The sequence below is a fragment of the Nyctibius grandis genome, chromosome 6 (assembly GCF_013368605.1).
Source record: "Nyctibius grandis isolate bNycGra1 chromosome 6, bNycGra1.pri, whole genome shotgun sequence".
Classification (NCBI taxonomy): Eukaryota; Metazoa; Chordata; class Aves; order Nyctibiiformes; family Nyctibiidae; genus Nyctibius; species Nyctibius grandis.
In genome coordinates, this window is record NC_090663.1 from 2,336,946 (window position 1) to 2,363,926 (window position 26,981).

Here is a 26,981-nt window from a genome sequence, read left to right on the forward strand (position 1 = left end):
AACAGCCGGCCCAGCTTTAAACCATGACATCTGCAAGATCACATGTGGGAAAACCAGAACAGTGAAAAACAAATCACTGCCCCACACATCCTGGTTTTCTCTAGCTTTCTCCTGAAGGAAGGAAGCTTGCTCATGTGGACACCAGCGAACAAGAGCAGGCTCCAGTAGATCCTCTGGATCAGGATGACTGAAGGACAAGGACAACAGGTTGAAAGTGCAGATAGGGCCACTATTTCTGACAATAACCAGCACATTCACATCGTGAACTTCCTGTGCTTAACCACGTTCTCCACCCGGTCAGTGGAGCAAGGCACATGCCTCCAGAGAGCCATTTCAGAGCAGTTTAAGTTAGGCAGCAGTTCAGTTCAACTGGAGAGCTTCCTACGCTTTTCCACTGATGATACTGGAAATCTCTGGATCTTAAAGTCAGAGTCTGGACTATTCCCAGAGATATGGGGCAAATGGAAGGTCAGAAAGGCCAGAAAGGCCAGTTCCCCTACGCATTCGCTAATCACCACTCCTGGAGACAGGGGTATCAGGTTAAGTGGCTACTTGGTTTGAATTGTTACAGCCATTCTTGTATTTGCAGGATACAAAAATAATTTCAAAAGCGTGAGAGGAAAATTAATTTAAGTTGTTCCACAGTCATCCTGCTTTGTCCCTCAATTACAGCTTTTTTGTCTTTGGGACCTAACGAGCTGTATAAAGCTGGAGGCACATGGCTGCACTGGAAGTTAGACTGAACCTCTTGTAGATACAAATAGAAGGAGAAGAACGTATCTATCTTTGTTTTGCTATGTGAATAGGGATGATTTAAATAATTTTCAAACTAATTGTTAAAATTGAAGCAAATGGTAGGCAGGGCCCCACTCACCCAGGTTGTACTCCTGGACGTTGCTGATATACCCATAAAGAGGGCAGTGCCCGAAGATGACGAGCATGACCGCGCTGCCGTCTCGCAGGGTGACGATGTGAGCCGAGTGGCCAACAACAGCGTACTGCTCCTTGGCTTTCGGCGTCACCTGAGCCCAGGTCTGGGTGGGAATGTGGAACACCCACAGCTGGCTGGTCACGTTCCCCGTCGCATCTATTTTTCCACCATACATGTATATATTATCCTGAAAGAAGTCAGATTTAAAATGAGGCCAACGAGTTTGGCATTTAGGAAACTGCTAATATGTAAATAATGAAGTTATTATATTTTAACTTCTCTAAGTTTTTCTCCTCTCTCAAGGAGAAACATATCTCCTTCACCAGTCATATTTGACATGAAAGCAACCACGACTGCCCGAGTTTGTACACAAGTCCGTATGTCAGAATACCTTCAACACACACAATTCACCCTACATCAGGGTACAGAAGGGTAGGGGTGCATGGGGCAGGACTGACCTTCAGATGACAAACATCAAAATTTAGGTGCCTGTATGCTAGCTGAGAGTCTAAGCATCCACTGTAAAATATAGTGGAGCCTGGAGAACAATTCAACTGACCAAAAGCAGGAAAGGTGTGTCGACTTTTGGGTGAGCTCACTTGCTTTCCAGATTTCATTACCTGTACTGCCTAGGTCTGTTTTCACTATGAACTGAGCTCAGAGGCTCCCAAAGGCACCCACAGTTGGGCACCTGAAGTTAGGTGATTTAATAAGCAAGGTGAATCGCTCCCATATCTTGCAAACACAAACAGCAGAAGATAACTGGCAAGAAAGGCAGTTAAGATGGAAACTCCTCTGTGTCTGTACACTAAAAGCTTTGTCTTCCAAGTTAATGCACTGACAAAAAATGAGGATCTTTTGGAAAGAAGGGAGCCAAGATAGTCAGACAGGGGTTTATTAATCATCCTGTAAGAGCTAAATTCCAAAACTCCATCCAGTTTCCTTTGTGGGTTTCTCCAGGCATCTCAAAGTCAGCCACAAATCTACCAAAGTGTGTAGTGGAGCCCTGTTTCCCTTCTGACACGATGGTAACCTTGGAAAGAGAAATTCTCTACTATAGCTGGTGGTTCTTGGGAAATTCCTGAGAACCACTGCCTGTCACTGATGGGAAACCCACTTATCATACCCTGCTTTTGAACAGTTATTTGCAGAATGTGCATCGAGTCCTCACAGGTAGGAATTTCCATCCTTCTCAGGTTCTTCAATCGTTCTGTTTGTGAACAGTGCTGCGTGGAGTTTTTTAAGCGTTTGTAATTATGTTTTATAGAGGTTTGCACTGGGATGAGCTAATTAACATTCCAAAACCAAAGGTCAGTAAAGGATTAACTCCTTTCCTTTTCAAAGACTTTGCCATTCTGCTCTCACATGGCCTGCACCCACAGCAAGGCATGCAGGTGAGAAATGAGGTAAGAAACAGCCAAATCCACTTGTTATTTCAGATGTTGGAAGAACAGATTCACAGGTCTAATGCAGAAGCAGAGCTGGTTCCAAAAATTCTTAATTCACCAGCTCTGCTTTGGTGCCCTGGACAACGGAGCTCATAAAAATATTTATGTGGTCTACATAAAAGGTAATTGGGGAAGCAGATGAAGTCCAGCAAACTCTAGCCATCAGGCATGTCTAGCAAGCACAGACAATAAGAAGAAAATAATGGACTCGCTGACCTCAGTCAGTCTTAAAATCTCTCAGAAAAGGGCAAAGGAGGAACACATAAGTAAAGGCACTACAGACTTAGAATCATTTTGGTTGGAAAGGACCTTTAAGATCATCGAGTCCAACCATTAACCCAGCACTGCCAAGCCCACCACTAAAGAACTTCCAAGGCTACCAGTCCAAGGACTCCCTGGGTACAAGTACACAGACTGGGATATCTATGGAGAAGCCTTTGAAGAAGAAATCCTTCTCCTAAAGCAAGGCTGATTTGTGGAAAGGGGTGGGCGTAGGGGGAGAAAAGGGGGAAATCAGCTGGGAGATGAGTCTGCAGCACTGAACTTACCTTATGTAATGCCAACGAATGACCATATCTCATCTCTACGGAGTTCACAGTGTTGTCCAGGGGAAGCCACTCTTCAGAAATAAGATCATACCTGTATAATAAAAATTGAATTAATTATCTGAGAAGGTAGATAATAAAGTCGAGAAAATTACTGCTCATCCTTTCCAGGATTTGTGGGAAATTATGTTATTTAACAAAAGTCTTACTGCGATTTCAGCATGCACAAAGCACTCAGACTACTCATGGAGTAAAAAATCCAGTCGAGCCTGCTCTGTTACTTAACGTCCTCGTATTGATTTGCTTTACCCTGAGTTTTCTTTCCCAAAGAAACCAAGAGCTTGCAATACCAAGAACTAATGCACTGTCTACTAAGCCATGATAACTTATACCACATGATCCACCCAAAAGAGCAGAAAAAGTTTACACTGAGCTCTGATAAGTTCCAACTATTTGATAAAAATGCCTGCCAGTGTTTAAAAGGCACTTTTTAATTATGTCTTTGTCATTCAAGTGTATTTTTTTCTGTGAATTTGAAACAAGATAAACCCTCCGCCCTGAAAATGGTCTGTGGTTTTTCAGATAAAAGAATGACCTACACTTGCCAGGCTTAGAGCCTTACACGATAAAATCATCTCTGAGAAAGTGTTCAACGAAGCCACAGGGTATCTGTTGAAAAATCAGGCATGATGAAGAAGAAATTGTGGATGTAATCAGCAACTATTCTACAACTAAGTGTGCATTTTCAGCTCTTCGTTAACTTCCCCTACATGAATTATTACCTCTGGACATGAGTGCAGAACACCCAGCTCTCGTTTAGGTCCATAAAAGCAAGGTATGTGGGTATCCCTGCGAAAAAATCCAGCTTTTGCCTAGATCTGCCCAAATACTAATCAAGCTCAAGAGGAAGCTTGAAATCTTTTTTAGGGGCGGTTTCCATGAGGTACACAATTAGTATTTGATATCTTAGTTACTGTTAAATCTTCTCAACTAACTGCATAAATGTCATCATCCTAAATGCCACTCCCTGTTTGGTACCCCAGCCATTATGTATAAACATCCACAGTAAGCAGTATGTATTAATTAAGGAGCCAATTAGCCCAAGGAAGGGCTACAGAATCACAGAATCAATGAGGTTGGAAGAGCCCTCTGGGATCATTGAGTCCAACCATTGCCCTGACACCACCATGGCAACTAGACCATGGCACTAAGGGCCATGTCCAGGCTTTTCTTAAACACCTCCAGAGATGGTGACTCCACCACCTCCCTGGGCAGCCCCTTCCAATGGCTAATGACCCTTGCTGAGAAGAAATGCTTCCTAATGTCCAACCTGAACCTCCGCTGGCAAAGCTTGTGGCTGTGTCCTCTTGTCCTATTGCTGGCTGCCCGGGAGAAGAGGCCCACTCCCACTTCACTACAACCTCCCTTCAGGTAGTTGTAGACTGCAATAAGGTCACCTCTGAGCCTCCTCTTCTCCAGGCTAAACACCCCCAGCTCCCTCAGCTGTTCCTTGTAGGTCAGACCCTCCAGACCCTTCACCAGCTTGGTCACCCTCCTAATAACACAGAAGCAAAACTACCCTCTTTGAACACGAGGCCAGATATAATTTAGAAGCTAGCCTAGGAATATATAGTGAATAGTTAAATGCTGCCAGAACCAGATGAATCAAAAATTCACTGAACATCAGGAACCTCACACTTTTACTTTTCCAAAATTAGCATCCCTTAGCAGCGTTTTCCCACATCTCAAATGTGAGTCTAAGTTTTTATTACTGCTGTTTTCCCCTGGAGATGAAGCGTAGGCCAAAGCACAGCACGTCAGATGGCATTTTCTAAAAATAATTCTCAAATTTAAGTTCCTCTGCTTAGACTTTATTATCTAGGTTTCTACTCACGCTAAAACCTTCTGCGAGTCAGAATGATTGAAGACATAGCCTCCAACAATCCACATTTTATTGTCATGGATTACGGTTTTGTGAGATGCTCTAGGAAGTTTTGGAAGAGAATATTCCTCACGGGTCCAAAACGACTGGTTTGCAGGAACAGGAATTGAACAGCCAGGACCTGGGAAAATAAGGTTTAAAAATTAAGTTGATTTTTTTCCAAAGCCTGTAGTTCAGCTAGAGGTCAATATCCTGCACCACAGGTGACAAAGATGGTGCATAGAGAGGTAACAGGTGAAAGCTGTGATCTTTGTTTCCTTGCCCACACCAGCAATCTGTGATGGACCTGGTGTGTGATCTCCCAACCTTAAACACATACTTCAAATTTTAAATTTTTTTCAGAAGTAAAAAGCAATTCCCGACTAGAGGAATTAGTGATGCAGCAAAGCAGACACTTTGCTCTATTCTCCCCAACTGTGATTATAGGGGGCAACGGTGAAGACCTCTTCCCACTCCACACCAAGAGGGTACCTTCCAGCACTTATCTAGCTACCACATGCCCACGGAAGCCCCAACACAACCTGAGAAAGCCTCAGGAGACCTGCTCAGCAGCATGCTATAAAAAAACAAGGACCTACGGCTATCTTTCCATCTTTTCATTCCTCTCCTCCTCAGCAAAACTTCTTTGCGATTTCATAGAATCACAGAGTGGTTTGGGTTGGGAGGGACCTTAAAGACCATCTAGTTCCAACCCCCCTGCCACGGGCAGGGACACCTTCCACTACATCAGGTTGCTCCAAGCCCCATCCAACCTGGCCTTGAACACTGCCAGGGAGGGGGCAGCCACAGCTTCTCTGGGCAACCTGGGCCAGGGTCTCACACCCGCACAGTAAAGAATTTCTTCCTCATATCTCATCTCAATCTCCCCTCTTTCAGTTTAAAACCGTTCCCCCTCGTCCTATCACTCCATGCCCTTGTAAAAAGCCCCTCTCCAGCTTTCCTGTAGCCCCTTCAGGTACTGGAAGGTGCTAGAAGGTCTCCCTGGAGCCTTCTCTTCTCTAGGCTGAACAGTCCCAACTCTCTCAGCCTGTCTCCAGAGCAGAGGGGCTCCAGCCCTCTGAGCATCTTCATGGCCTCCTCTGGACTCGCTCCAACAGCTCCGTGTCCTTCTAACATGTGATTCTAACATGTATGTTTGGTCCAAACCGTTGCTAAGACTGACATGGCTGACGAGCATACCTGGACATGAGAACAAGGCATTTTGTGTGTTCAAACAGGCTAACTACTGCCACCAGGCTCCAATTTGCTTTAGGTGCACAGGAACGAAGTTTAGAGTTTTTATCTGTTGCCTGCACACAACAGGTTGGTACTGCTTTGTACGGCACCTTTTAAAAGCATTTGTTAGAAATGAAGTATGATCTTTTGATATGAAAATCTAGATACTCTGTTCCTAGTCAAAATGCTAACACTTGTCAAGCAGAACATTCACAAATATTCCTGATTAAACTGTAAGAGCCAAACATAGAAAAGGCATCCAAGAGCTTCTCCATATTAATCAGGAGACTTACCTTGCCAGCCTGCAGAGCACAAACATGCCTTAGTGTCATTAAAGTTGCAATGCCCTCTCTCGGGCGCCCCACAATCGTCTGTGCAGTAGGGAATATCACAAGCTTCTCCCTTCCAGTATTTGGCACATTCACATTCAAGGGCATCGCTGCTGTTATTGAGCTTGCACTCTCCTCGGCCGGAGCAATTATTGGGACACATATTGAAACTGCGAACATCAGGGAAAGAAGGTTTGTCAGTAAGGAAAGAGCCTCCCAGGCTGTACCTCTCGTTAACGAATGCAAGAGCGATGTTGAACACAAGTTGATACAGCTGTTTGTTAACACACAGAATCACAGAATCACAGAATCACAGAATCACAGAATCAACCAGGTTGGAAGAGACCTCTGGGCTCATCGAGTCCAACCGTTGCCCTGACACCACCATCTCAACTAGACCATGGCACTAAGGGCCATGTCCAGGCTTTTCTTAAACACCTCCAGAGATGCTGACTCCACCACCTCCCTGGGCAGCCCCTTCCAATGGCTAATGACCCTTGCTGAGAAGAAATGCTTCCTAATGTCCAACCTGAACCTCCCCTGGCGAAGCTTGAGGCTGTGTCCTCTTGTCCTAGCGCTAGTTGCCTTGGAGAAGAGGCCAACTCCCACTTCACTACAACCTCCCTTCAGGTAGTTGTAGACTGCAAACCAACGAGATACGCTCATCTAGAACCTGACGTGATGGACCTGTAGAGATTGGTTCTCTATCATCTACAGAGCTGCCACACTTAATGAGTTAAACTCGCAGCTCCTCTGAAAAATTACCAATATGATTTTTAGCCATTTTGTAATGCAAATGAATTGCCTTAAAACACTCAACAGTAAGTGAAGAATTTCATCAGCCCATAAGGCTTTTGTGGTGTCTGTGCAATTTATACTTAAACTACTCACAATTAGGTGCTATTCTGGGATCTGCTTACCAAGGGAACACACTTGAGATGAATCCCAAGCCAAAGATGTGCCCGTTTTGAATCATTTCTCATTTTATAATATCTGTAACATAGTTGAGGCAAAACCAGACACATCCTTGGTGAAGACCCACATCCAGAGACCCTATTCATTTCCAAATGCCAGTTTTTGCCAGTGTATCAACCAGTATAACTCACAGATAGGGATTACTACCCAATATTCTCACTGTCATGAGACAGGTGGAGTCGTTGGCTCCAAGACCATAATTTCACAAGTGTTTATCGAGTACTTATGTCCAGTAGTAAGTATAGAATCACATAATCACAGAATCACAGAATCAATCAGGTTGGAAGAGACCTCTGGGATCATTGAGTCCAACCATTGCCCTGACACCACCATGGCAACTAGACCAGGGCACTAAGTGCCATGTCCAGGCTTTTCTTGAACCCCTCCAGAGATGGTGACTCCACCACCTCCCTGGACAGCCCCTTCCAATGGCTAATGACCCTTTCCATGAAGAAATGCTTCCTAATGTCCAACCTGAACCTCCCCTGGTGAAACTTGAGGCTGTGTCCTCTTGTCCTATTGCTGTCTGCCCGGGAGAAGAGGCCCACTCCCACTTCACTACACCCTCCCTTCAGGTAGTTGTAGACTGCAATAAGGTCACCTCTGAGCCTCCTCTTCTCCAGGCTAAACACCCCCAGCTCCCTCAGCCGTTCCTCGTAGGTCAGACCCTCCAGACCCTTCACCAGCTTGGTCGCCCTCCTCTGGACTCGCTCCAACACCTCAACATCTTTCTTGAAGTGCGGGGCCCACAACTGGACACATAAACACTGTTAAACTGAAAAGAAATAAACATACCCTTTTATCTATTCTCTGCAAAAATCTTAGGAGGAAACCTAACGACCAGAACACACGGAAGAAACAAAACACAAAACAGTACTTGAAAATTGTTTGAAATGATCAAGGAAGTGAAGAGTCAAAGAAATATTAAAATATCTTAAAGGAACTTAAAAAAGGCAGGTTAATTCTTTAAGAGAATTCTCTGTTGTACTGCAATGATGCAACACCAACAGCTGGCAGTAGATGGTGTCATGGTTTATGGTATCAACCAGACTTTCAAAACGCTACTGCTTCAGCTGCTGTGTTTCAAGTAACTTTGCAAAGGCTCCTCATTTTCTTCCAGAGCTTTCAAGGGGTGCTGAATGTTCCGCATTTTTCAAAGAATCCGCTGTATATTTAAGTGCTTCATAAGCACCAAGATGGGTATTCAAAAAACTAAGCACCTCATTTTAAGAAAAACTCAATTTTTGAAAAAAAGTCAGTTGTGACCAAGGATTTTGCAGCTGATTTTTATGAGAGAGGTGAGAACTTCTGCAAGTTACACCCAAATTAAAATCTCCCAGTGCAGCACAAACATAATTTGTACCTGTAGGAGCAAAAAATTCACAGCCCATGATCCCCATAAGAAGCAAGAAATTCCATCTCTGTTAATATGTCCACATTGAGAACATTTGCTTCAAAACAAAACCTTACCAAAAGAAGCCGATGAGTTAGGGAGCACACTGGAATTATTTTTTAAAAGCTTACCAAGGAGGACTAAATACATGTTAGTGAACAGAAAGCCCCCACCTATAATATTTAAAATACGAACCACAGAACATAACAAAATCATCCCAGACTAAAAAGGAGCCAGATTAAACAATTTGATCCAAGGACTGAAATAAAAAGAATATCCAAAAGAAAACTGCTTGAGGACCCTGAACAGCAGGTACAGTTCAGTAGCCCAAGCAAAACATGTCTGCTTATGCAAAAGCATGTTTGTGCAGAAGTATCTCTGCGGAATGGGTAAGAACACACACACGCAAAAAACACATCAATCCTGGTTGACTGAATATGATCAAATATGACTGAATTTGATCGTCCCTCTGTACTCGGCACTGGTGAGGCCGCACCTTGAATCCTGTGTCCACTTCTGCGCCCCGCACTGCAAGAAAGATGTTGAGGTGTTGGAGCGAGTCCAGAGGAGGGCGACCAAGCTGGGGAAGGGTCTGGAGGGTCTGACCTATGAGGAACGGCTGAGGGAGCTGGGGGTGTTTAGCCTGGAGAAGAGGAGGCTCAGAGGTGACCTTAGTGCAGTCTACAACTACTGAAGGAAGGTTATAGCGGAGTGGGAGTCGGCCTCTTCTCCCAGGCAACTAGTGATAGGACAAGAGGACACAGCCTCAAGCTTCGCCAGGGGAGGGTCAGGTTGGACATTAGGAAGCATTTCTTCTCAGCAAGGGTCATTAGCCATTGGAAGGGGCTGCCCAGGGAGGTGGTGGAGTCACCATCTCTGGAGGTGTTTAAGAAAAGCCTGGACATGGCACTTAGTGCCATGGTCTAGTTGCCATGGTGGTGTCAGGGCAATGGTTGGACTCGATGATCCCAGAGGGCTCTTCCAACCTCATTGATTCTGTGATTCTGTGAAATAAGTCTAATAACATAAAATAAATAATATGAGTCTTTTGGAGCAAACATTTGCCCACGCTTACAATTGACAACTGAAGTTAATGCTGAGCATATTACAGTTATTAGCTGCTGTAAGGGTATAATAAAGATAAAAACCTGAATTCAAGTATCTACTCATAATTCCATGCTTCAATGGCAATTGCTTATTTCAAGACAAAACTCAGAAAAGAGGAAACCTCTTTTGCTCAACCTGCAACATCACTTTAAAGCGTTAATACTTACTTATATGTGATGTTAAACCCTGTTAAATTATAGGCAGCATCGCTGAAGAAATGCAGAAGGGCATGGCCAGAAGTAGCTACAACTTCTGGTACTGTTTCATTGCTGTCTTTCTCAGGAACAATAAGACCACTGGAAGAGAAAAAAAAAAAACAAAACCATGTTAGAAGTGAAATAAAACAGAGCAAAGCAACAATAGTAAATGCATCAGTATTAAGAAAACAATTGAAACTCAAGGTTCCTATTTGAAGTGCAAAGAATTTGCGTAACGTAATCATCATTTTCATCGAGGAGTGTTATCAGATTGTTTTTCCTCAACAGCACTCCTTAAACATTCAAAAGGAAATGTCTCGACACTGTGAGTACGGATACTTAACCAACCCTCACAACAACTCCATTCTCAAAGGCATAAGAACCCTCAAGACCCTCTCAGAAATATAAAACCACATTCTTCAGGGGCCGGTTTAGTAAGCCCTCTTGCTTGGCTTAATTATCTGCAATACAGTGGCCATGTCACCAGCCAAGGAGTGCAGACAAATTAGGATATGAAGGCTACGGAGACTGCTGCCCTCGATATGCATGACTTTGGTCTGAAAGCAGGAATGGCTGCAGAAAAGAATGCAAATAGAAAACCCTGAAGTAATCAACTTGGCTCTTCTGAAAGGTAGGTGTGCATTAGAAGTGTTTAAGCTGAGTAAACCTGAAGCTGTGACCTTATTGCAGTCTACAACTACCTGAAGGGAGGTTGTAGCAGAGTGGGAGTTGGCCTCTTCTCCTAGGCAACTAGCGATAGGACAAGAGGACACAGCCTCAAGCTTCGCCAGGGGAGGTTCAGGTTGGACATTAGGAAGCATTTCTTCTCATAAAGGGTCATTAGCCATTGGAAGGGGCTGCCCAGGGAGGTGGTGGAGTCACCATATCTGGAGGGGTTTAAGAAAAGACTGGACATGGCACTTAGTGCCATGGTCTAGTTGCCATGGTGGTGTCAGGGCAATGGTTGGACTCGATGATCCCAGAGGGCTCTTCCAACCTGACTGATTCTGTGATTCTGTGATTCTGTATAGAATTCCAGTTATTATTACCAAAAACCTACTGTCCCTCCCTTATTATTCTTCCAGGATTTAAACAGGACCCATTCCTAAAACAAGGTGGCATCTTTGGAAACAGAAATTACTGTGTCCCAAAAGCATAAAACCTGCTGTGCCAAGCCAAGCTAAAGGTCTGCCGAGCCCAGTATCTCCTCCTGACTATGGGCTACAGAAAATGCTTGAGAAAGACTGTGACAAATAAGTACGGAGCATTTTGGCGATGTATTATCCAGCTTCCAGAAACCCACCATTCAGGTGCTTTGGCCTGGCAAATGCACCCAAGTCAGCACATTTAAATAAACCATTCATCCATGAGTCTATCTAAGTCCTTTCTCAACCATTTATACCCTTTTCACCTGGAAAATCTGCAGCAGGAAGGTTGACAACTGAACTCCACAATGGCACAGAAAGGACTTCCTACACTCGCTTTACACCTGCTGCCCGATCATCCACCGCTGCCTTTTGGGCTCCTCCTCATGAGAAACAGGTACAATCACCCTTACTCACTGTCTTCCTGCCAACTCACTCTTTTATAAAGCTCCATCCAACTCATCACATCCACATTTGTTGTCTTTTCTGTCCTAAGAGACTGTCACACTCGCTGTTCCCACCTCATTCATTGCTTCACGCTCCTGGTGTGTTTCCCTATATCCTCCCAGGTTCTGCTAGATCCTCCAGCCTTTTAGTTTTCCAGGGGTGGTGGAGAGAAAGGAGGACAGTGGGGAAGACTAAGTACAGTATTTGAGATTGGACACAGCACAGATTTATCTAATGGTTTGCCAAAACACTTGGAGTAAGCTGTAAAGGAGACTAAATGTCTCTTGAAAAGAACTTACTTTTCCTCTTTTCAGATTAATTCAGAACAGAAAGTAAAGGCATTTGAGGACAGTTCCCTAGGACAGGGTAAATGAGTTTCTACACCCAAGGAAAACCCTCACAGCTATCCACAGCAACCCATTCACATCGCCTGTAAAGCACTTTCTTGTGACCTGAATTCTTCTGTCCTCAAGATACAATACCATGGTGTGCTCGAAGAATAACACAGACACCCAGGGAGCCTTTCCAAAAGCTTCTGCTACAGAAGCTGTGGATGTTTGCACCAAGAGTAACCGATGAACGTGTTACCTACGGCAGGGTAAATCTGCAAACTGTACAACAGCCCTTCCTGCACAACAAGTCTTACTGTGGACAAAAAGATATCCTTCATTTTAGAACCACAGAATCATTTTGGTTGGAAAGGACCTTTAAGATCATCAAGTTAACCCAGCACTGCCAAGGCCACCACTAACACATGTCCCTCAGCACCACATCTACACAGCTTTTAAATCCCTCCAGGGATGGGGACTCCACCACTGCCCTGGGCAGCCTGTTCCAGTGCTTGACAACCCTTTCAGGGAAGAAATTGTTCCTGATCTCCAACCTAAACCTCCCCTCGTGCAACTTGAGGCTGTTTCCTCTCGTCCTGTCACTCGTTACCTGGGAGAAGAGACCGACCCCCCCTCGCTACACCCTCCTTTCAGGCAGTTGTAGAGAGCAATAAGGTCTCCCCTCAGCCTCCTTTTCTCCAGACTAAATCCCCCCAGGTCCCTCAGCTGCTCCTCATCACACTTGTGCTCCAGGCCCTTCACCACCTTCGCTGCCCTCCTCTGGACTCGCTCCAGCACCTCAAGGTCTTTCTCACAGTGAAGGGCCCAAAACTGAACACAGGATTCGAGGTGCGGCCTCACCAGTGCTGAGTACAGGGAGACAATCCCTGCCCTAGTCTTGCTGGCCACACTAGGGCTGATACAATCCAGGATGCTGGTGGCCCTCTTGGCCACCTGGGCACACTGCTGGCTCATATCCAGCTGGCCATCGACCAACACTCCCAGGTCCTTTCCCACCAGGCACTTTCCAGCCACTCTTCCCCAGCCTGTAGTGCTGCGTGGGGTTGTTGTGCCCCAAGTGCAGGACCCGACACTTGGCCTTGTTGAACCTCATGCAGTGGCCTCGCCCCATCGATCCAGTCTGTCCAGATCCCTCTGCAGACCCTTCCTGCCCTCCAGCACATCAACACTCCCGCCCAACTTGGTGTCATCTGCAAACTTACTGAGGCTGCATCCAATCCCCTCATCCAGATTGTTGATAAAGATATTGAACAGACCCGGCCCCAATACTGAGCCCTGGGGAACACCACTAGTGACGAGTCGCCAACTGGATTTAACTCCATTCACCACAACTCTTTGGGCCCGGCCATCCAGACAGTTTTTTACCTAAAGAAGTGTACGCCCATCCAAGCCATGAACAGTCAGTTTCTCCAGGAGAGTGCTGTAGGAGACTGTGTCAAAGGCTTTACTAAAGTCTAGGTACACAACATCCACAGCCTTTCCCTCCTCCAGTAAGCAGGTCATCTTGTCATAGAAGGAGATCAGGTTAGTCAAGCAGAACCTGCCTTTCATAAACCCATGCTGACTGGGCCTGATCGCCTGGTTGTCCTGTATGTGCCTCATGATGGCACTCAAGATGATCTGCTCCATAACCTTTCCCAGCCCGAGGTCAGACTGACATGCCTATAGTTCCCGGGATCCTCCTTCCGGCCCTTCTTGTAGATAGGCGTCACATTTGCTAATTTCCAGTCACCTGGGACCTCCCCCGTTAGCCAGGACTGCTGATAAATGATGGAAAGTGGCCTAAGTGGTGCAGCAGATCTCTAACCATTTCCCCGTGGATTATGGGGGCTTCACTCTGCTCCCTGTTCCTGTCCTCCAGCTCACGAGGCTGGGTACCTGGAGAGCAGCTCATCTTACTACTAAAGACTGAGGCAAAGAAGGCATTAAGCACCTCAACCTTTTCCTCATCCTTTTTCACTACGTTTCCCTCTGCATCCAATAAAGGATGGAGATTCTCCTTAGCCATCCTTTTGTTGATAAGTTATAGAAACATTTTTTATTGTCTTTTATGACACTAGCCAGATTAAGTTCTAGTTGGGCTTTGGCCCTTCTAATTTTCTCCTTGCATAACCTCAAGACATCTTTATAGTTCTCCTGAGTGGCCTGTCCCTTCTTCCAAAGGTCATAAACTCCTTTTATTCCTGAGTTCCAGCCAAAGCTCTCTGTTCAGTTCAGTCTTCTTCCCCACCAACTTGTCTTTCGGCACATGGGGACAGCCTGCTCCTGCGCCTTTAAGATTTCCTTCTCAAAGAATGTCCAGCCTTCCTGGACCCCTTTGCCCTTCAGGATTGCCTCCCAAGGGACTCTGCCAACGAGGCTCCTGAACAGGCCAAATCTGCCCTCAGGAAGTCCAAGGTAGCAGTTCTGCTGACCCCCCTCCTTACTTCTCCAAGAATCAAAAACTCTACCATTTCATGATCACTATGCCCAAGACGGCCTCCAACCATCACATCACCCAAAGTCCTTCTCTGTTCACAAACAAGAGGTCCAGCAGGGCACCTTCCCCAGTTGGCTCACTCACCAGCTGTGTCAGGAAGTTATCTCCCACACACTCCAGAAACCTCCGAGACTGTTTCCTCTCTTCTGTATTGTATTTCCAGCAGACATCTGGTAAGTTGAAGTCCCCCACAAGAACAAAGGCTAGTGACTGTGAGACTTCTGCCAGCTGCTTACAGAATATTTCATCTGCCTCTTCATCCTGGTTGGGTGGTCTATAACAGACTCCACCATGATATCTGCCTCGTTGGCCTTCCCTCTGATTCTTACCCATAAACACTCGACCCTATCATCACCATCCTCAAGCTCTAGACAGTCAAAACACTCCCTATCATACAGGGCCACCCCACCGCCTCTCCTACTTTGCCTATCCCTTCTGAGGAGTTTATCACAACCCATCACAGCACTCCAGTTGTGCGAGTCATCCCACCATGTTCCCGTGATGGCAACTATATCATAGTTTTCCTGCTGCACAACGGCTTCCAGCTCCTCCTGTTTGCTGTCCATGCCGCGTGTATTGGTGCAGATGCACTTCAGTTGGGCGATTGATCCCACCACCTTTTTCGGGGCAGAAGCCCTAATTCCTACATGATGATTCTCAGGCACTTCCATGGTTTCTAGCAAATCAATAACCTTTGAGTCTTTGCTGTTGCATGGATCTCCATCCCCTACCCCCACTGAGAAGGCAGATCGAAGGACCTCACTAGCAGAGCGTCCCACAAACACTGGCGTGCCACCCCCAGGCTTACCTCTAGCAAGCCTGGTTTTATCTCTTTCCCCCTTCAAATCTAGTTTAAGGCTCTTTCGAAGAGCCCTGCTAACTCCTGCACAAAGCTCCTTTTCCCCCTGCGAGACAGGTATACCCATCTGACACGAGCAGGCCTGGTGTTGTGTAGACTGACCCATGATCAAAAACCCCAAATTCTGCTGGTGATACCAGGCTTGGAGCCAGGTATCGATCTCCTGGCTCTTCCTGTTTCTTCCCTCATCACTCCCTGCAGCTGGAAGGACAGAGAACACTACTTGTGCTCCTGATCCCTCTACCAACATGCCGTAAAAACGCAGGAACCTGATCCCATGTTTTGGCTAAACAACTCCAGCACATTTGCTGATATGCAGCTCAATAAATATTTTCTTGTGAGAAAGGCAATTATTTCTTCCTCTTTCAGATCTCAAGGATGTGCAAATTTCACTGCCTGTTTCTCCATGTGGAAGAGGTGCCTGTTTCATTCTAAAATTTAAGACTTCTGATCTGAAGATGATCTCTCCCAAAAGACCGTCTCCTGAAACATCAAAGAACAAGAAGTCTAATGAACTTCTAGCTATTTGGTTCATAGTTTTCCTTTGTAATGCAAACCGTAGGACGCTATGTCTCCGCCACAGGAAAACAGACATCTGAATATAACTCAGGGTAAGGCAAACTACAGCTCAGGGACAAGATAAAAATCCTTTGTTCTGGTTTATTCTTCTTCGGTCTTATTCTTGCAGCACTTATCGCTGATATTACAATCTAACTGGAAGGCCCTGGAGAGGGGAGAATAATGGCAGCAAAGAATGAAAGTACAGAGTGAATAGGGGTAGTGAGAGAAGACAACCTCCCCCCCCTCTAAATAACTTTTCCTAAGAAAAAGACTAGCACAGGACAATTATTTGTTTTCTCTTAGAGATCTCGATTGTGGGATTTGTTTGGGAAGAACACAAGTTCCTCCGTAGTGGATGCTCTCATCGTGTCTCCCACTTCCTCCTCTCTTTCCACCTTTTTCTGATGACTCGTGTGTAAATATGCTAAAGAGGATGTTATCCCACCTACACAAGTTTAAAACAGCCTGATGAAACTCAATAGATAGATTGTAATTTTGTTCAGAGAAAGCCACGAAGAGAACACAACACAATAACAACAATCAGGTCCCTAAAAAGCTGAACCTCGAAAATCGTGAATAAATATTGCATGTGTATAGCATCATTTTGAATAAACCAGCACAAACAGAATTTACATTATCTGCCACGAAGAAAAAAAACCAATAGGCAGAATCAGAACGACAAAGGATTATGCAAAACTTCCTTTAAACGACAATCCAGAATCTCTCAGAGAGTCAGCTCTGGCCAAGATTAGCCTGTTTCACAATGTACCGCTTCTATTTCTTTTTAGAAGGTTTCAAAACATTTCGCAATCTTCACTACTCCAAAGCAAACAAATACTCCTACTCAACTAAGCTGTCCAATGACACGATTTCTTAGACATTGAAAACCTCTATTTTGCCCTGAAACAACTTCTATTTTCTGTGCGCTGGATCTGCAGAGTCAGTGGACTCCATATCCAGGAGACCCGACTTCTCTATCTCCCTGCACACACCTCCTGCCTTGCTCTCCCCCACACACCATAGAAAAATGGAAATTGTTTAAAACAAAGGGCATCTCCTCTATTACTTTTCCTCGATTTGCTATGCAAGCACCAAGGCCTCTTCTCCCAGGCAACTAGTGATAGGACAAGAGGACACAGCCTCAAGCTTCACCAGGGGAGGTTCAGGTTGGACATTAGGAAGAATTTCTTCTCAGCAAGGGTCATTAGCCATTGGAAGGGGCTGCCCAGGGAGGTGGTGGAGTCACCATCTCTGAAGGTCTTTCAGAAAAGACTGGACATGGCACTTAGTGCCATGGTCTAGTTGCCATGGTGGTGTCAGGGCAATGGTTGGACTCGATGATCCCAGAGGGCTCTTCCAACCTGATTGATTCTGTGTGATTCTGTGATTCTGTGTAATTACAATGATACTTATAAAAGAAAAAAAGACTCAATATTGAGAGCTGGCAACACCCCAAAGTACATTTTTTTCTTGAAACCATCTTCCCTTGTTGCACTGCAGACAGACCCAGCTGCTGCAGCACCAGCACAGGGAAGTCTACCTGCCCGCAGAGCCCTCCAGGTCAAGGGGGCTTACCCCAAAAACCTCTTCCATTAAGATGTATCTCATGAGTCATTCTGTAATTTTTAATGACTGTGTCACACGGTGAGTGTGACTGTAAAAGTCGTATTTCAAGAGAACGTGGCCTGAAAAGCCTCAATAAAAATAACACCTTTTTTGTCAGTACAGTGAAGAAGGACTTTAAAAGTTAAAAAATCATTTTAGAGTCTAGTCCTGGCAAGACAGATCATGCTATTGGCCACGGTGCAAATGCCTTTTCCTTTTTTAAAGCCTAAAGTCTGTTGCCTGCTTAATACCTGTGAAGCTCAGAACAGGATATTTGAATTAATGAAAAAAAAAATCAAAATCTAATTCTTCAGTCTATCAGAAACGGTTTAAGAGAAAAGAACCGAGAAAGTGAAGAACTGAAGAAACTTTCTGCTCTAAACTTCCTTTATAGGCCTAGATTTAACTCAGAGGATTTATGCTTTCAAAACTCTAAAGCAGAAGCTCTCTTTGTCCATCTCGTCACATTGATTTGATGTTTGGAAGGGATTACAGGTTTAGAGAACAAAAGCTATTTTGATACAATGCTTTTACATCTCTCTAAGAAATCTGACTTTCTACCACAAAGACATTTTGATTGATCAATTCTCACACATTCGAAGGATCAGCTGGCTTCACTGACGGGCTCACGGAGGAAATGTAAACAAGGGAACATCATTCAGCAGGTACCCTTCCAGCAAAATCCCAAATGCATTTGCTCCTTACTTTACACCAAACCCTGTTTTTTTTCAATCAATATTCTGAAAGTTAACGTGGATGCGAAGAAAATAATAGAGCGAAATAATAAATACATAGAGGACAAGCTGCTAGGACAAAAAGCCAACTGGACTGCTCCATGAAGTGAGTGTGTGCATGATGACCGTGCTGCAAAACAGTCCAGCACAGGGCTGGAATATAATATATCCCCTATCCCCTATCTCAGGATGCAGAATAAAAACTGATTTGAAAGGTGATGGTTGGTTACGTGCTGAGTGCCAGCTCCGTCAGAGGAGGGCGAGAACACAGATAGGAAAAAAACAGGTTACACACATGAGCGAAGGTCACCCAGCAGATGCTTTGAAGCAAACAGAGCAATAAAACTTAAGCATTCAACAGTCCCTTCGTCTTCTTTCATAGAACCACAGCATGGTTTGGGTTGGAAGGGACCTTTAAAGGCCATCTAGTCCAACCCTCCTGCAGTGAGCAGGGACATCTTCCACTAGACCAGGTTGCTCAGAGCCCCATCCAACCTGACCTTGAATGTCTCCAGGGATGGGGCATCTACCACCTCTCTCTGGACAACCTTTACACAGGGCACGTACACTCGCAGTTCATTCTCTGCAAGGACTGCTTCTTTCTATAAGTCTATATGACATCAGCTCTAAGGTGATTAGGGCCTCTGGACATGCTCATAACACAAATAGCACTGACTCAACATGGTTTGTACCTTTCCCAGTGTAATTAATCCTCGTTAGCAACCCCCCTGCTGTTATCAGCTGATCATTTGCTCTAAGCAATATAAGACAAGTCGGTGATGAGGAGTGAGCAGGGCTTGCAGGTTAGCTCAGGAAGGGCACTGAGGACAGAGAGCGAGCCTTTGTGTGCGCCCACAGCATCCACCCAGCGGGTTACGATTTCTGGTGAAGAAATGAGGGAATAGAAGGAAAAAAAACAGAAGGGGGACAATCATACAATGTGTGAGGAGATGTAGAAGGAGTGAGATTTGTTTAGCCTGGAGGAGCGATGGCTGAAGATGGGGAGAAATCGAATTGCTGCCTTCAACTGCTTAAGGAGAGATTACAGAGGAGAGCACACCAGACACATCCACAGAGAAATGACATGAAGCAACAGACACACGCTGCAGCAAACGAAGTTCTGATTACATATAAGATTTTTAATTTTTTTTTTTTTAAACCATGAGGGTGGTCAAGCACTGGACCACTGGCCCAGAGGATCAACGAGATCTCCATCCTTAAGAGATATTCACAACTTGACTGGGAAAGGTCTTGAGTAAGGGCCTGATCCCACTCTGAAGCTGGCCTTGCTTTGAGTGAAGGATCAGACCAGGGTCCCTTCCAATGCGACTCACCCCACGTCCTGTGCCTAGACTCAAATTTGGGTGTACGAGTGCCATATTCACCTGCAAGTAACGAAAGGAAGGTGAGCTACTCCTGTTTTCTGAGGGTACGAGAGCTCACGTGGAGGCACCGGAACGGCCTCACCCCCTGCGCCAAGCGCAGAGCCACGGCCAAAGGTCGTGCAAAAGAGCGATTGTTTCTGAAAACACCCCCTGCGACCAGCGCAAGATGAAAATAAAGGTGCAAAAGCAGCTCCAGTAAATGTTTAACGTGGAGTAAAGTTACAAACACAACCAGCAAAGTTCACAGACGATGAGTGTAGTTTATCTGCTTCAGATTCCTTCATTCTGTACAGACAAACATGCTCGATTTCTGTTTCCTCCACATTCTTTTATTGCATTTTTGAAGCAGCACATTTATACAGTCTCATGTTCCCTACGATTACAAATATAAACCAGCAAAGATATTTTTAACCCTGCTTAATTGAAAAAAAAAGCTTAATGTACAGGACCAGATGGCCCTGGGGGCACTCAGACTACGAGGAGTTTAGTAAACAGTTTATGCAGACACTCGCACTGTGTAAATGTTTGCATTATGCAAATATTTATCATAGTTAAAAATTGATAAAACCAATTTAAAGTTTCTCCGTAGTGCAGTGCCGAGGATTTCCAAGATCATCTTATTATATTCAGGGTAAATACCATATTGTGAACAAACATATGTGAGCATCAGAAGGTCGAGAAAACACGATCAGAGCAGTGAAGGAAGTGAGAGCTCAGGCAGCTGCTGTAAAAAGCCAGGGAGGTAACAAAGACTGAGCTGTAGAGAGGGAGGAATTTACAGTGTTTATCAACAAACTCTGAAAGTTGACAGTGTCCAACTGTACAAAGTTCAATCTTGCAAATCCCCCGGCACAGTGCAGAAGTAGTGAAGAGTGAAATATGGTTATGGTTAATAGTAAAATTTAATATAAGGCAAGAAAAGAGATAAAATATGAACACTGCTCTTGAAAACTTCTAGTGCATCTGTTTTTGTATCAGAGAAAGGTATTTTTTAACAGTTGCTTTTTTGCCCTTCATCAAAATTAGAAGCATCTGCTATTTCCTGAACTTGGTTTACTGAACAACACAGCTCACTACTAATGGAGACTAAATTCAAATGTCATCTAAAGAAGCACTTAAAAAAATAATTGAACTTTTTTCCTACCTCAAAAATGTTACTGTATTAAGCTCACGCTTGCTTGTCCTCAGGCACAGGCTTCTTAGTGATTTACAGATGATTTTAAAGCCTGAATCATAATTGTTAATGCAGTGAACTACTTATAACCTCAATTTAAAAAGCCTATTAATTTTTGGAAAACACACAAGAAACTGCAGGCACAAATCATGATCATTTCACCTTTTCAACAGCGTATTAAAAATTAGCTCGATTAGAGCAAAATTACTACAAGTCAAGATGACATTTCTTCCTCTTCCTGCATATCAATTCAGCACATGATACCAGGAGAGTGCTTCCATGTTGTGCTCCCAGGTTTTGGGGGGTTTTTTAGAAGATAAATGTTTCTTCTTCTTCAGAGGCGGTGAGAATAACCTAATAATTCATTTTTGTGTCGTGTTTTGACCTCAGGTTAGTCTGAAGCTTTACAGGGAGCATTCTTTCACTACAAAACAACTCTGCGTTTTCAATTAAAGACCAAAAACAACACGTGGTGTTTGTAATTTGCTTTATCAACGTTTTGTTCCTATGCTGATCTTCTCTTATAGAGATTACAAGGATTTTTTAGAATAAACATGAAGTATTTTTAGAACTTCATTTCAGAAATGAAAGGAAGCGCAGCAGAAGGTTAATTCTGGAAATAGTTAATCAGGCAGAGTCCAAAGGGAACCATTAGTTTTTCCATACACCACTTGGGATTATTTTTCTAATTTCAGCTAAAAGAATAGAAAACATAAGATTGTGCTTGTCCCTGCAAGACCGAAGTACATAAATGCACAAGTTATATTTAGGTCTCTTTGTGAAATGTCAACTATTAACCAGCATCCACAAATTAGTCTCTCACCACAGACAGATGAGCCAAATACCAGTCCTCCATCAGAAGAATAGATATTTTTTACACGTTTTTACAAGGTTGTCCAACCCATCGTGTTGTTTCTGAACACGTTCCAAAGAGTTTAAAAATTTACAGTTTAAGCTACATAAGGATATACATAGTTCTGCAAGACCTACGTGTCTGTAATGTTGATTGCTTGGCTATTGCCTTCTGTCAGCATTGACACACCATGAGTTAAACTTAAGTCATGTTCAAAAATGATAAATGGGGCAGTTTTCTGCTTTAGGAAGAGCCTGCATACCGGATTATCTCAAGCTCAACCAGATGACAATAATTTTTTTGTCTTTCAAATAATCAGGATTTGGAAATGCAAACATAATACTTACATGCTACAGTGTAGTAACATGATCTGTTCATTGTAAAGCAAAAACAACTCCTTAATTGTTTATGCTGACGGTGACTGCACAAAGGGACACTCGCTATATGTGCTGCATTTGCAGTATTATTGTCCTGGTTTGGCCTAAACCAGGCCAATTTTCCTTTCAGTGATTTTTACTTTCAGCTAAGTCTCTTCTAAGTAACTGCACTTTCTGAAACTAACTGCATATTTTGCAGACACTGTCTGCTTCTAGGACTGATAACACTCAAAGTTTGTAGTTATCACTGAGGCACTGGTAGGGATGTTGTGCAGAAAGGCTCTTGTTGTACTTATTCTTAGAGAAACCAAGGTCACTGCTGAATTCCTCACTGCTTACAAGTGAAGAGCAGAAGGGGGGTCGCACCTGCAGGGAGGAGCGGACAGGGCAGGTGACCCAAAATTGACCAGTGAAGGTATTCCATCCCATACACGCCATTCTCAGCATAAAGCGGGGGGATCACGAGGGTCTCGCTCTCTTTCTGGTATGGACAGTGTCCAAAGAGGACTCTGTCTGTTTTCCTGCTGCCCCCGATCCCGATCCGTGCATCCCTGAATCCAGCTCTCGACCGTCGCTAGGCCCAGGCTGGGCCTTCCCGGAGCCTGCCCTGCAGTGCCAGGGGTGACGTGGCCGACAGCGGGGGAGCTCGATTTTGGTTTTATATATATATATATTTGTATATATTTGATTATTTCTATTATTATTATTATACTCTTTTTCATTATTATAGTTTATTAAAACTATTTTAATTTTCCAACCCATAAGTCTCTCTCCCTTTTCCCTTTCCCTTTCCCTTTGGGGCGGGGGGGAGGGTTAACAGAGGGCGTCTGCCACAGGTTTAATAGCCGGCCCAGCTTGAAACCGTGACAATTAGACATTTAGATTAATGGGAGCTAGAAGCTGCATTTGATTCAGGCTCCAAATTAAAGAAATATCATTGCATACAGTTAGATTCTTACCATGGGGAACTTACCTAAAGGCTGCCAGTAAGGGAGCGTAAATTGAATCTCCATCATACACATACAAGTGGTCCCAACTGCACTCTGTGGCAAAGTGATTGAATCGAAGCCTGAGGATTGTGTTTGGCCTGTAAAATGAAAAAATAAATAGCAGATTTGTAATTAGCCACTCGACACACGTGGCAAAGTCCCTCCAGCAAACTCCGGTGTGAAGCTCTCCTCTGAACAAGACTAAAACTGAGTGATTCAGTGTAACTGTAGATGCATCAAACACGCTGTAGCTTTCTTTTTTGGTGTGCACGCTCCCCTGGTATTAAGCAACAGATTCTTTACGGTCAGAAAAACTGTGTACTTAAATCTTTCCCCACCACCAACAGCAGAATTTGGACTGCCAACCCCCTGCTCTTCACCAGTACTGACTACCCTAATAACAGGGCTTTGCAGGGGTAAGAAAGGAAAATTTACATGGACGATACATTTGAAGAATCACAGCCACCATAAGGGAAATAACCAGAGCTCTTTTTCTTGTTCAAGGGATTTTCTGCAGCTTGATATGATTACAATGGCCTGAGATTATTTAATTGCTCAGAAACTGGTAGAAATCCTTCTTCTATTACTTGTGCAGTACAGGTGGCCCTCCTGAGGGAAGCCCCTCCAAACTGGAAATCAGAAATATCATAGAATCATAGAATGGTTTGGGTTGGAAGGGACCTTAAAGACCATGTAGTCCAACCCCCCTGCCCCAGGCAGGGACACCTTTCCGCTAGACCAGGTTGCTCAAAGCCTCATCCAACCTGGCCTTAAACACTGCCAGGGAGGGGGCAGCCTCAGTAGACACTAACTAAAGACATTATCCATCTTGGTCTCCACCTTCTGGAAGCTGGAACAAACAGGTCAAGAGAATGCAGAGGAGATCCGTCTCTGCAGGATGGGAGACCCTGGGTCTTTAACTTTTGCCAAAAGGAAGGTCTTTGTTTATTACTTGACTGTCAAGATACACTAACCACTAACTGCCCCTCATCCTTTACAAACGCTAATGAGGTTGGTTGATTTTCTTCTGGAGATGTATTACAAAAAAAATGCTGGGACCAGCTGAGAATGAATGAGTTGGAAGTCCTGAGAACAGACTTGCTACTTTCCACCTGAATGCAGCGGACCCAGCACACCCCGATGTTAACACCACCCTTCAAGAAGCATCTACTCTGTTGACTTACTAAGTCAAGAGAAGACCATCAAAAGGCCTCATCATCCGAGATGTATCAGCAGGAAAAAGGTTTTATTTCCTTGATGTGGGGAGGGAAAAAGTAGTTCAGACACCAAAGCTGGTCAGCATTTCTTTCGCTCCACACACAAAGGATGCCCACTAAGCCATAACCAAGTAATGTACATTTAGATACCATTAGCTTCATGGCTAATATGCAAAGATACATCTAAAGAGAATCATAGAGAAGCCACAGCAGACATCTAACATTGTGGTTGGACCCTGAGATAAAAAGAAAATGAATCTATAGCAGCACTGCTTTTTCCTACCCACAGCTGCAGCTGTTGAAAGGATAGTGATAAGGATCTCTTCAACAGCACTGCCCTTGGGTTCAGATGAAATCCTTGTTCATTCTAATCAAATAAATTAATAAAATGTCAGCCTGCCATAGAGTCCATCCTTGCCACAGAAGGGGTATTCTTTAGGGAGTTATTCTGCAAAAGAATATTTTTTGATAGGCATAATGATCTACTCCAGGCCTTTGGAAAAAGAGCAGCGGGTCTAAGGCAAGGATAATGTCTTGCTTAAAGAAAAGGTACAAAGAGTATTCATCATTTCACAACTGAGCAGCGTATGAAATCGTAGGGGGTTTGCTTCTATTTTCATGGTCTGGCAGCTGTAGAGCAGAAAGAAATACTTAATCAAGAAAAGCTTTAGACCAAGAACAAAAAGAAAGATATTATCTTTGCTACAGCGAACAACTCATTAACAGACAGCGCTCCTTTGCAGAACCGCAAGGCACATGGCTCCAGGTTCTGCCTCAGACAGGATCCTCAGGCTGACTGGATCTCACAGAATCACAGAATCACAGAATGTTAGGGATTGGAAGGGACCTCAAAAGATCATCTAGTCCAATCCCCCTGCCGGAGCAGGATTACCTAGATCATGTCACACAGGAACGCTTCCAGGTGGGTTTTGAATGTCTACAGAGAAGGAGACTCCACAACCTCTCTGGGCAGCCTGTGCCAGTGTTCAGTCACCCTCACTGGAAAGTTTTTCCTCATATTTATGTGGAACCTCCTGTGTTCCAGCTTGCACCCATTGCCCCTTGTCCTGTCAAGGGATGTCACTGAGAACAGCCTGGCTCCATCCTCATGACACTTGCCCTTTACATATTTATAAACATTAATGAGGTCCCCCCTCAGTCTCCTCCAGGCTAAAGAGACCCAGCTCCCTCAGCCTCTCCTCATAAGGGAGACGTTCCACTCCCTTAATCTTCGTGGCTCTGCGCTGGACTCTCTCCTGCCTTGTCTTGTGCTCTCAGGGAAAAATGAAAAGGACACCCTGGGATGAGGGCACAGCACAGACACCAGCCAAGAGGAGTCAGGAATGGTGCAAAAAGGAAATGAATACCATAGGGAGCACCTGGCTTATTTTACATGTGAATTTATCTAGCGTCTTCAATTGCATGTTTGGGTTGCACCCTTACTTGCTAACCTCAAAAGCCCTCCAAATGCCAGTATTCTAGCACCGAGGTGAAGGCACTCAGCAGAATTTAACAGCTTTGCAAACACTGTTTTCCAAGTCCAGATCTCTCTGGGAATTTCACATTTGGCAAAGAGCTTGGGCTGTTTTCACAAGGGTGCATATTTCAGGTGTTTTAATCAGCGGAACTATCTCCTTTCTGTTTACCATCATCCTCTGACAGCACAGTGCAAACAATCAGAAGCAGGAAAAGGATAGAGACTTAAATGCCTGGCTACGAAAGGAAGAAGAACATTTTTGTACACCTCTCTACAGCAAGTAAGACGTCACTTAAAACCCCACAAAGTGCGGAAGCCTCTTGGCAAACAAAGACTGAAGGAGCAGTTATGGTGACATTATCGGGGACCCGTGAGCAGCACTTCACTTCTGATAAAAACGTGAGTCACATTATGGTTTTAAACTGAAAGAGGGGAGATTTCGATTAGATCTTAGGAAGAAATTCTTTCCTGTGAGGGTGGTGAGACACTGGCCCAGGTTGCCCAGAGAAGCTGTGGCTGCCCCCTCCCTGGCAGTGTTCAAGGCCAGATTGGATGGGGCTTGGAGCAATCTGGTCTGGTGGAAGGTGGCAGGGGCTTGGAACTAGATGGTCTTTAAGGTCCCTTCCAATCCAAACCAGTCTGTGATTCTATGATTATCCTTCAGAAAAAGAAGCTGTGAGGGTTAAGCTGGCTGTACTGGAATTGCCGAGGCTGGTTTGTCTGTAATAACATTCTTGCATAACATTTTTTAATTATTTGTAATTCCAAACGGGCTGCAGTTGTATTTTTATTACCTACAAAAATTAAGAGGTGTTGCCACTTACAGCATCTATCTTTTGATCTTAACCATATTAAAGAACTGAGCTCCTTATATAGTTAATAGTGAGTGGTAGGCTCCCAATTTCAGTGTTCTGGATGGCTCTCTGGAACAGCTTAGTCCGCACGTTTGAATATCTTGGGAGCTCAGGTATTTAAGTTATTCATCCAAAATAAATGTCTGAAGTAGATGGAGTGAATACCAATTCCCTCCTACCCATCAGACCTCCCAAACATAGAAAGAAGACTAAAGAAAAAAGTGTACCCCGGGCTTTTAGTAAGTTCTGATCCTCCAAAATGCCGAGAGACCTCAGCTTACAGGTGTTCAACACGAGTTCACGCTCTCACATAACTTGTTCCTATTCACGAACTTCTCTACTTACAGATTCAGGAAACAGTACGGAACAGAATCACAGAATCAATCAGGTTGG

The 26,981-nt window shown here is 44.3% G+C and overlaps 1 protein-coding gene across 2 annotated transcripts in view; it reads right to left on the minus strand.

Moving 5' to 3' along the window:
• The window catches only part of ATRN (attractin), a 194,611-nt gene that overhangs the window by 122,043 nt on the left and 45,587 nt on the right, over positions 1-26,981 (minus strand). For both annotated transcript variants that reach the window (XM_068402627.1, XM_068402628.1), the window contains exons 3-8: positions 23,025-23,138; positions 10,053-10,181; positions 6,375-6,580; positions 4,819-4,987; positions 2,928-3,018; positions 875-1,118 (exon numbers count right to left, since the gene is read on the minus strand). In XM_068402627.1, the coding sequence (XP_068258728.1) occupies positions 875-1,118; positions 2,928-3,018; positions 4,819-4,987; positions 6,375-6,580; positions 10,053-10,181; positions 23,025-23,138 (953 nt within the window). The remainder of the gene's footprint in view (positions 1-874; positions 1,119-2,927; positions 3,019-4,818; positions 4,988-6,374; positions 6,581-10,052; positions 10,182-23,024; positions 23,139-26,981) is intronic.